Source organism: Taudactylus pleione, unplaced genomic scaffold (genome assembly GCF_031769625.1).
Source record: "Taudactylus pleione unplaced genomic scaffold, aTauple2 ptg000366l, whole genome shotgun sequence".
NCBI classification, from domain to species: Eukaryota; Metazoa; Chordata; class Amphibia; order Anura; family Myobatrachidae; genus Taudactylus; species Taudactylus pleione.
Genome location: NW_028284767.1, coordinates 655,312 through 664,727, shown reverse-complemented (window position 1 = coordinate 664,727; position 9,416 = coordinate 655,312). Strand labels below are relative to the sequence as shown.

The following is a 9,416-nucleotide window of genomic DNA, read 5'->3' as shown; positions in this document are numbered from 1 at the left end:
TTCAAATCATTTCCTTTATTAGTGTATTTCAAATTGCTGCTGACAAAGCCTCATTTTCTTCTAATAAATTAAATGTCAGAATTGTACAGTCAAATTATATTTTTGCGATTTTGTTCAACTACAAGTACATTATTACCATGCCACCTTGTATAAGGAATTTGTGGGCATTTTATAAAAATCTCTTTTAAGAACTAATCACTGTGAACAAAGTCTAACTGTTAAAATGAAAAAAAAATCTTTTAGAAACTCTTATCCCAGGGAAACTTAACTCTAAAATTTTGCATTTCTTTCTTGTACGTCTTCTCAAAATAATCAACTTGATCCACAGTAAAATGATTCATCCAATCTCCAATTATTCCTGTGACGAAAGATTATTGGATACATATATGTTACACATCATGTATAATAGTTATATTTAGTTATTTGTAAATTGCATACAGTAATATCAAATTACTAATAGTAACATTAGATGAAATACTAATTTGGGAATATATAAATCTAGAGAAAGTTTCTTCAAATTAAAATCTGTCTCTTTCCTCTACACTTAAAGTATCAATTACAATTAAATATCAACTACTGTAATTCAAATGTGCACTTGACAATATATAAGGGGCTATGTAATAGGGTCTAGGTTTTCAGAAGCAGGGCGATTCCGGAAATCTCGGCTGCAGAGATTTAAGATGCAATAATTTAAAATGCAAAATTAATTTAGAGACTCATATTGTTGCCTTTAAGCATTATTAGAGGTACCAACAAGCTAAGAACAATGATAATATTGTTACAATGGGAGAGCATTACTGTGCATTCTCCAATATGGCTCTTCCAGGGATGATGCATCGTTCCCTTACCAAGATGGCATCCAAACTTACTACAGTGCATTTGTGGCACCATATTACTGTGTGTGTAGACTGATATAGATGGAGATGGATGTATCCCCCTTTGCACCAAGAGATTTGCTGCTTTTACCCGCAATACTGCTGTTCCAGCACCTTGCACCTCTACCCGCATTCAGAAAACACCAGCTGGTGAGCTATCCTAACCCCACTTCACTACAAGCTTCGCTTCATGCCTCCACCATTGTAACAGTGAGTATGGCTGTACAGTACCTTCACTTATCAATAAACTACACTATTGGATACTTGTGATTGGATCAAATACATGTCTGCAGCCTGCTGGTGTGTATATTACTTTGCTAAACTACTGCTGCACACACATATTCCCAACAGATTATGGGCCCAGGGTGCACAGTTTTTAATGGCACCCAGGAACACAAGTTTTGAAAAGGCACACCGTTGTTAATGGCACCCTGGTACACAAGTAAAAAGTGTCAATTGTTTATACAAAAGTGTCCCAGGAACACAGAAGGTTATTACAGATAACAGCAATGCAGAGGCACCATCTTGGGCACATGTAAAGACATAGACAGCTGTAACAGCACAGAGTTAAGAGAGCACAGTGTGTTTAAAACAAAAAGTGTTACAGCAAAGACATTTTTAGTACAAAAGCTGCAATATAAAATGTCTGTAAGAAGCATACATGCAGGAACTACACCTATAATAGGGTTTATTAAACTAGAACGTGGAGAGAAATATGTCCATGGAAGTTTGCTTATGGAAATGTAACTAAAGCGGGAAAGACTGTGGAAAGTAACAGCAGATCCTGGTGACAGTCCAAGCCCAGATTATATAGAGAGAGCTATGGGTACCATAGCCATAAGTGTGGAGCAACATGTATACTCCATAATTCATAGGAAAATGTCAGCCAGAAACATGTGGACAGTACTGCAGGACGCATATCATGATAGAGGTCTCATGAGGAGAATACATTTATACAAAGTTTCATGAATGCAAAAGTATGTGTGATTATATAGACACGATAATGTCTGTCTTTCACCAATTTACATCTATTGGCGTGCAAGTAGATGATGAATAAATTGAACAGCGATGCTTCAAAATCTAACACCAGAGTTTGACTCTCTTAATTGTTGTGTCAGAGGCAAACACTGCAAGACACATTAACAGCAAAGATATTACAGTTTCAGAAACATGTACCCTGTGAATCAAATGCTAAGACAACTGCATTATAAGCAAAGAGTGAAAAGTTCAGAAAGTTTAAGTGTTATAATTGTCACAAGATAGGTCACAAAGCAATTAACTGCAAGTAAAGAAAAAATAATCCTGTGCAGTACCAGAAATGTAATGACAAATATGAGTCAGGCATGAGTATTACAGATAGGAATGTTGGCATATTAATTGAGGCAAAACAAGCCATTTTAGCTGCAATGAGGAATGGTTCATCATGCTAACTAAGTGAGACCCTATCACAATCACAGCAATTGGCAATCAAATGGTGACAGCTAAAAAAGTTGGGACAATTAAAGCCTGATTGAAAATAGGATAAAGAACAAAACTCAATCCAAAATGTATTATGTGTACCAGAGATAGGAACAAATCTTATCGCCATCAGTGTCCTAGAGCAGAGAGACCACAAAGGTAATTTTGCAAATGAAAAGTGTATTGCGAGAAACTAAAGTGGGACAATTATAACTACAGGCACAAGGTGTAAGCAATTGTATGTCTTTGATACATAGCAATGCTACAGTATGCAATGATGACAACTAAGTTACAGTCATTGGAACTCTGGCCCTGATTCAGAGCCGGACGCTCTGACAGAGTGCTCGCTCTGAATCAGGGCCGTCCCTCCTACCTTTTGGAGCGGCCTCTTGGCCGCTCGCATAGCTGTGGGTGACCACCCACAGCTATAGCGAGCGACCAAAATGATGGTCGCGATGGTCAAGACCATCGCGACCATCGGGCTTGCGACGAGACCCTGTGGTAGGGTCTCGCTGCCGCAAGCCCAGGAGTGCTTTTGACTCTATCACTAGTTTAACGAACATCGGTGGTGTACGACCGTGCGGCCGCAACGACCGACTCTGAATGAGGTCCTAAGTCCCTCCCACAGTATATTCGGAGCTGCAGAGTTCAAGTTCAGTGACACTGTTTGTCTTGATGGGCATTTGCACCCAATTCTCCCTTGGAGTACATACTGGCCAAGCCAGTTATTTTGTTGATAGGCAGTAAGCAAAACATTGTTTTTTTTAGTGCAGCAACATCATTGATGTGTGTGGTTAAAAAAAAAGTAGTTTGTTCAAAAAACTTCAGGCCGTGATATTGTGTTTTTTAAGTCTATGACCATTAGTGTTATGCTACGTACACACGCAGCAATAATACTGCCCAATTTGAATGATAACAATATCGTTCATACCGTTATCATTCAAATCGTTCACTAATCATTCAGGTTTTGGCACCTTCCAACCCCTTAACGATCAGTGAAGCGCGGTCATGCATGGACTATAGCAATATCGTCCATCGGCCGTGCATGCTGCCCAACATGTTTGATATCGAGCAGGTGGTTACTATAGGGACCAGCAATCACTGATTGCGGGTCACTATAGTCGGTAGGCAGTTGGTGGTGTGTTGGATGATCTATATATATCATTCAACATACCAGGCACGGCCTGAAGTTTTTTGAGCAAACTCTGCTTTTTTTTAGGTCAAGGGCCACTGCCTAAATATTATCTGCTCAGTGCGTCACAGTAGGTGGGCAGTTTGTTTGTTTGTTATTGAAAAGTAAAAAATAGTGTTTGTTCAAAAAACTTCAGGCAGTGATACTATGTTTTTTTAAGTCTAATGCTGACGGTCAGTAGGTCAAGGGCCGCCTCCTTAATATTATCTGCGCAGTGAGTGGCAATTGGTCGGCAGTTTGTTTGGTTTTTAAAATAATGTTGGTTCAAATAACTTCAGGCCGTGATTCTGTGTTTCTTAAATCTAACGGTAATATTTAGTAGGGCAAGGGCCACTCCCTTAATATTATCTGTGCAGTGCGTCACAGTCGGTGGGCAGTTTGTTTGTTAGTATGTTTGTTTTTTAAATAGTGTTTGTTCAAAAAACATTATGTGCACAGTGCATTTATTATTATTATTATTATTATTATTATTATTATTAATAATAATAATAATAATAATAATGGCAGAAGTCATAGTTGCATACATTTAATAATACATTCCACCACTTTCAATGGGAGTTCAGCATTTGGTCACACATCAGTCACATATATCAGTTTATATTCTTTCATTAGGAGCAAAACTTTCCAGGAAATATCATTGTAATAGCCAGGAGGGTTGTCACACCCCCTGTTGAATAAATCTTCAAAATACTACCAATTCGAGTTGGACGTCAGTCACTGAAGGGCAGCACAGAGGATGCCTAATATGTTATTTTTTACTTGGTGAGGTCTAAGACCAGAGAAGCTATGGAGGGATGGCCGAATAGAAAGGTGGGCGGACGGACCATGACTGGCTGCTGCCCAGATAATGCACATAACTCCTCTTCCCCTCCACTTGTATGGGTGTGTAGCCTGTTGTTACATTGTGTGGCCTGTGCCTCCTTGGTGGTGCCTCATCTTCAGGTACACGTAGAAGAGATTTCAGATCAGCAACAGGTAAGTTGCTAGGAAAAAGAGGGGGTAGTGAATAAGGGGATAATGTATATAGTTTAGGGAAGTTAAAATGTACAATGGGTTAAGTTTTAATTAAGTTTTATATGAGGGTGAAGGGGATATTGGGTTACTGCTTTAATAAAGTTAATTAAGATGATAGTGTTAATAATTTTTTTAAAGATAATTAAGGTGAAGGTCTTTTTTATTAGATTGAGTGAGGTAATACGGGAGTTAATGAATATTTCTGAAATTAATGACTAGGCATTAATGATTTAAGGGGATAATTATGTTGAATAGGGTTGTTTCAAAAATGTTAAAACAAATGATATTTGAGGAGGGGTTAATTAGTGATGAGGGAATGATTTGCATGGCAATCAAAAAATGCTCTCTGTTTTGTATGACTGTCACAAAAGTGTTACTTATATTGTATGGTGGTCCAAAACTGCTTTATGTACTGTATGACAACCACTGCAATGCTCTGTACTGTATGTCAGTCACTGGAAGTGCTGTTTTTTGTATGACGTTCACTAAGTTCTGGCTTTGTTACTTTATACTTTTTCTGTAGTAAATGCGTGTGTGGAGTGGTTTTATGTCATGTTGAGTGAAATTTTTTATGTCATTTGTAGGGATGTGCATAGACCCCATATTTTGGTTTTGGATCTAAATCCTTGTTTTATATTGATTTTGGTTTCAGCAAAACCACCCATGTGTTTTGGCTTTGGATCTGGAATTATTTAAAAAATGGAAAAATACAGCTAAAATCATGTCATTTTGACCTGTTTTGGTTCATAAATTCTTATTAACATCAACAACTTTCAATTTCAGTAATTTTTTAGTAAATTTTGACCACCTCACAGCTCAAAATATTGTTTTCATGCAGTGAGCTGGTTGGCTTAACTTAGTGACAGAGTAGCAACTCAAACACATGGCACTTTAAAAGAATATAGCACATCTATGAAACATAATGGCACAGCTGTATCACACAGGATGGCAGTATAATAAACTATATGATCCTATAGATTCTTTTCATTAATCAAGAACTAGATTAGAGGCTAAAGGCCAGTACTGGTAAATGGAGGTGGATTTTTTAGTGGAAGCCAGGTAAAGCATTGATTCATTGATTGATTACAGTACTAATATAGCTATTAAAACAAAGAGGCATGGAAAAAACTATTAAAAACAAACTTCCAAAATCACAATGAGATAGTTAAAGAGAAAACTTAATCTAAACAACAAATCACATGTCTCAGGACAATACAAAAGAATCAAGGCAGAGTAGCAATCTATTTGAAGTTGATAATTGCTAATTATATGATTTAATGGCTGGATGGCCTGACAAGATAAAAAAGACAATGAAAGCCCCAGTAAAGTACAATAATATGCACTGCCTGAGAAACACACACAATCTTGGCAAAACCCGTAATGAAAAGTGGTGCATGATGGAATTGTCCTTGGGCTCTCCAACCCTTATGTTGTTTATTAAAAAAGACATGCATGGTTTAACAAACCAAGCACTTCAGTGACAGGGACTGACACTTTTGTGGCTGAAGTGCTAGCTACCAGTGGGCATAAGGTGACTAACAGTGTTGTTAATCATCATCACAGTTGGAAGATGTCATTATTATCCTCATCATTACCCTCATCATTGTTAATATCATCTTCAAACAATATTAGCTCATTCCAACTTGAAGTCACCATTACAGAATCTCTGTACTTTGTTGTATTTGGCTGCAAAGGTCTTCCTCATAGAATTTGTCAGTCATTTTTATGAACATCAATTTTTCCACATTTTGCTCACAACAAGCTCTTTATATTGCTTAAAATATGTCAGTTGGAAAGAAAGACATTACATATGACTTAAACCAAGCATCAATCCAAAATGTACTGATCCAATTGCAAGATGTTGCAGACCTTTTGATCATGGCAAAGCAAATAAAGAACTTGATCTAAAAGTCTAAAATACTTAGTAGAATGGCTTCATTTCATCTTTTCCTTCAGCTTCTCTAGCTCCTTTTCCAGTAGTTTAAATAAAGGAATTACCTGACTCAGGCTGGCAGTGTCTGAACTTAGAAAACTTCATTGGTTACTATTTCAAATATTTTTAGTTGCTTGCATAAATGGAAAGTATTCTCCACTGTGCTGGATTAAGGTACAATCCTCACCTCTCTCTATGTGATGGCTTGATGTGTACATTTGGATAGCTTGTTGCTGTTCTTTCAGTTGCTGAAGCATATAAAGGGTGGTATTCACCCTGGTTACTACCTCTTGCTTCAGTTGCTGGCATGGCAAATGGACTTTCTTTGCAGCTACTGCAATCTTCTACATGTGGCTGCATCTTCTGTATGCACCTGTAATTTTTTCAAGAAGCTACTTGGTACGGCTGGGAAGCCATATGGAGAATGGTGGTAGCACGGGAGCTACTTGGTGTGGCTGGGAAGCCGTATGGAGAATGGTGGTAGCACGGGAGCTACTTGGTGTGGCTGGGAAGCCATAAGGAGAATGATGGTAGCACGGTAGCTACTTGGTGCGGCTGGGAAGCCATAAGGAAATTATCATTTGGAAGGTAGAAAATTATCTGGGAGCACAGTGAGGAGGCTCTCTTTCGAAAACTAAAGGACTTGCTGAATTTGACTGTGAACCAGTAGGATTTCCGGATGACCAAGGGTATAGCTATTAACAAGATTGCTGAATGAACTGGTCTGGGAACCAGCAGGATTTCCAGATGTGCCTGGTATAGCTATTAGCAGGATTGCTGAATGAACTGGTCTGGGAACCAGCAGGACTTACGGATGCGCCAAGTATAGCTATTAGCAGGATTGGTGAATGAACTGGTCTGGGAACCAGCAGGATTTCTGGATACTCCAGGTATAGCTGTTAGCAGGATTACTAGATAAACTGATCTGGGAACCAGCAGGATTTCTGGATACTCCAGGTATAGCTTTTAGCAGGATTACTAGATGAACTGGTCTGGGAACCAGCAGGATTTCTGTACACATGTACACAGGGAGACAGAAATAGCACAAGCTGTACACCACAGGATGTAATGAGATGTTCAGGCCCCGAATGCTATCAGAGGAGGATGTTTATACACTGGGTCTTGCAGGAATTGGTGGATACAGTCAGGTGGTCTGGCAGTAGCATTCTGAGTGGTGGAGGGCACAACATGCAGAGGGAGCAAACATATCTGCAGTACTGAGAGTCAGAACTACACCATCAATTCCAATCAAGACTAGCAGTGTTCACAGACAGGAAAGGACCCAGGTGAATAATCAATGTGGAAAGGATAGCACAGTCCAAATGCATACACAGAAGTGTTGCAGCCAGCATGATCAGGACAGTTCTCCCAGGCATACAGATCCATGGGACAGTTGATAGGGGTAAGTCTCAAGGCAAAAGATGAAAAACTAGCCAGAATTGTGACAAATAACTTTTTTAACTTTCTGGTACAGGTGAAGAATTGCTGTTCTGGTAAAATGGATTTGAGGTGGAATATGGTAGCATTGGCACAACTAATTGTCTACAACCAGATACATTGATGGCAGATATTGGATGCAGATCTAATGCTAGCATAGTCATCATGGCTTCAGTGATATGCTATGCAACAGGATGGAAGCTGTCATACTTGATTCCTCTTGCAAATGATTGTTTCACAGTTATTTGTTTGTTTTAAATTACTAGTCTTCCTGGTCTCCTTCTGTGATGAAGATTGACCTCCAGCAGTAGCAGCAGCCCTTGGAGCTCATTCAGATACGATTGCTCACTGGCCAAAAGGGGCCGGATATTTAAATGAAGTGCTTGCACTGCATCGCGTAAGGATGCCCACTGTGTGTTAATGAGCTATGGCAAAGTGCGCTCACAAGTGTCTGAAGACACCCCCTTGCCTCTCACAACACACGTCATCTCAGGGAAATGTATGACTAATTGGGACCATCGTGAGCCATCGGAGCTGCTCGTAGCCCTTGGGGTTGCCTTTCCCCGCCGCAATCATTGCGATCAGTGCGGGCTGAAATACATGCAGGAGACGTGTACAATGATGCTACTTTGCTAAGTATGCATGCCCTTTAAACAGCGTTTTGGAGGACTGACATGCCTGCATTCGCAACACCACTCCTCCATTCACATGCACCTTCCCCTGTTACCACCCACAAAAGGCACTATCTGTCACTCAAAGCAGCGACCTGATAGTGGCATATGAGCTACCAAAAGCAGAAAGCAACGAATGGCTTGCGCACATGTACTGCGAATTATATGCATGCGCAGATGGGTGAAAATCGCTCGCAGCGAGTGATAGCACCTTAGCGAGTGGGTCTGAATCAGGTCCCTAGTGTGCAATGATTGTTCTTGGGAATCCTGCATATGAGGGGAGTCAGTTTGCCTTTGCAAATTGGATACAAGGGGACTAACTCTGATAATTAATGAGACGGTTGATGATGAAGGTGTTGGTTGTGGAGATTGCATGTGCTGGGATCTATCCATGTTGCTTGTAGCTGTTGATGGACTGCTTCTTATTATTTTACAGGATTTTTCAGATATGAATAAATAATTTACATGAAGTTGCTGCAAATGATATAACAGGGAGAAGGTGCATAGATGGTTAATGTCCCTACCTCTACTTACTTTGACCTCACAATTGGTACAGATGGCTTGTGTCACGACTCTAGGTATATTGGCCTCCCGTGATGGAACAGGCTTTGCTGGCTCTGACACCAGCAGCACAAACTAAGGAGGTCTGAGATATGTTTTCCTCATAGGACGGCACAGAGCCAGGAGAACTGGTTATAGGAACAACAGGTGAATGCAGACTGAATAGAAGCTGGAACTTGATCCGAGATGATCAGAATGAGGTATAGAGTTTTAATGATGGCAAAATGATTGCAGATGTTAGAGGTAGTGGTAATGGCAGAGTACCAGTCCCGGTG

General features: G+C 39.8%; 1 protein-coding gene across 1 annotated transcript in view; it reads right to left on the bottom strand.

The window, feature by feature from the left end:
• Positions 1 to 239: 239 nt before the first annotated feature.
• Positions 240 to 9,416, bottom strand: part of LOC148508409 (sulfotransferase 2B1-like) — a 138,543-nt gene continuing 129,366 nt past the window's right edge. Inside the window, exon 7 of the mRNA XM_088444503.1 lies at positions 240 to 358. Within this exon, the coding sequence (XP_088300629.1) occupies positions 240 to 358 (119 nt within the window). The remainder of the gene's footprint in view (positions 359 to 9,416) is intronic.